The 1,199-nt window shown below is 65.7% G+C and overlaps 1 protein-coding gene across 1 annotated transcript in view; it reads right to left on the bottom strand.

Moving 5' to 3' along the window:
* Adora1 (adenosine A1 receptor) overlaps positions 1 to 1,199 on the bottom strand; it is a 33,312-nt gene extending 32,113 nt beyond the window's left edge. The window contains exons 1-2 of the mRNA XM_010645049.2: positions 1,121 to 1,199; positions 403 to 800 (exon numbers count right to left, since the gene is read on the bottom strand). Of these exons, the coding sequence (XP_010643351.1) occupies positions 403 to 743 (341 nt within the window). The 5' untranslated portion in view covers positions 744 to 800; positions 1,121 to 1,199. The remainder of the gene's footprint in view (positions 1 to 402; positions 801 to 1,120) is intronic.

Genomic DNA, 1,199 nt, shown 5'->3' with positions numbered 1-1,199 from the left:
CCCCCCCCCAGTCTGGGGTATCCCCTTCAGTGCCTCTTCACCCCACCCTAGCTCTCCGAGCTCCTCCTCTCCCTTCCCCAAGGTATGGAGGAGCTCAACTCATTCCTGCCCAGTGGTCACTGCCACTCTAGCCCTGGCTGCTCCAAGCCCTCCCTCTCCACGGGCACAGGCAGGCTGGGCTGCAGCAGTTGATGCTGGAGTCCCAACACCGCCAGGTTCGCATCCCTGCTGCCACCCAGCCCCCTGTGCTTCTTGAGCTTTGCTCGGCCTGGCACCACAGCACGCAGCACAGGAGGGCAGAGTGAGGGCCGGAGCACAAGGGCTCCGAGAATGCTTGGCTCACTTAGGGTCTTTCTCACTCGAGTCTGGATGGCCCTCCAGCCACAGGCTCTGAGAACTCACCGGAGAGGGATCTTGACACGGAGGTAGCGGTCCACCGCGATGGCCAGCAGGGCCAGGATGGAGCTCTGCGTGAGGATCAGGACGGGGCAGGCCACCATGAGGCAGGTGTGGAAGTAGGTCTGAGGCCCCACGTTGATGAGGATGGCCAGCGGGATGACCAGGGCGCCCACGGCCACATCAGCCACGGCCAGCGATGCAATGAAGCAGAAGGTGGCGTCCCGCAGCGCCTGGTTCACCTTCACAGCCCAGATCACCAGCACGTTCCCGGGCACTGAGACCAGGGCGATGAGCACCTCGATGCCAATGTAGGCGGCCTGGAAGGCCGAGATGGAGTGCGACATGGCGGGCACAGGCTCAGCACATCAGCAGACAGACACCGCGGGGCACGAGGTAGGCACCTGTGGTCAGGAAGCCTGGGGTGGGGAGGCCTGCCTGGAGCCGGAGGGAAGCCCAGGCAGGCCTGGGGAGACAGCCCCACCTGGCACATGCAGTGCCCTCCAGACTGGCCGGATACCTGAGCCTTTCCCCTGCCTCAGCTCTGTCCCTTCCCCTTAGCAGCCCCGGAGGTTCTGTTCAGCAACTTAAAATAGCAGCGCCTTCCCCACCCGGGGCTCTGGATCAGGTGTGAGGCGGCTCCCAGCACAGCACACCCCACAGGGGTCCCGCGCGCCTGGCTCTGCCCACCCCGCGTCCACAGAGCAGGATGCAGGGAGCTCACCATCCTGCCTGCGGGCGGGCAGGGGGTCCCGGAGGCGGTGCCCGAAGTTCCCGGAACGCGGTGCCGCCCACAGTTCCGC

This window comes from Fukomys damarensis, unplaced genomic scaffold (assembly GCF_012274545.1).
Source record: "Fukomys damarensis isolate Sample0158 unplaced genomic scaffold, DMR_v1.0_HiC HiC_scaffold_11, whole genome shotgun sequence".
Lineage (NCBI taxonomy): Eukaryota > Metazoa > Chordata > Mammalia > Rodentia > Bathyergidae > Fukomys > Fukomys damarensis.
Note: the sequence above shows the minus strand (reverse complement) of the source record. Positions and strands in the feature narration are given on the sequence as shown.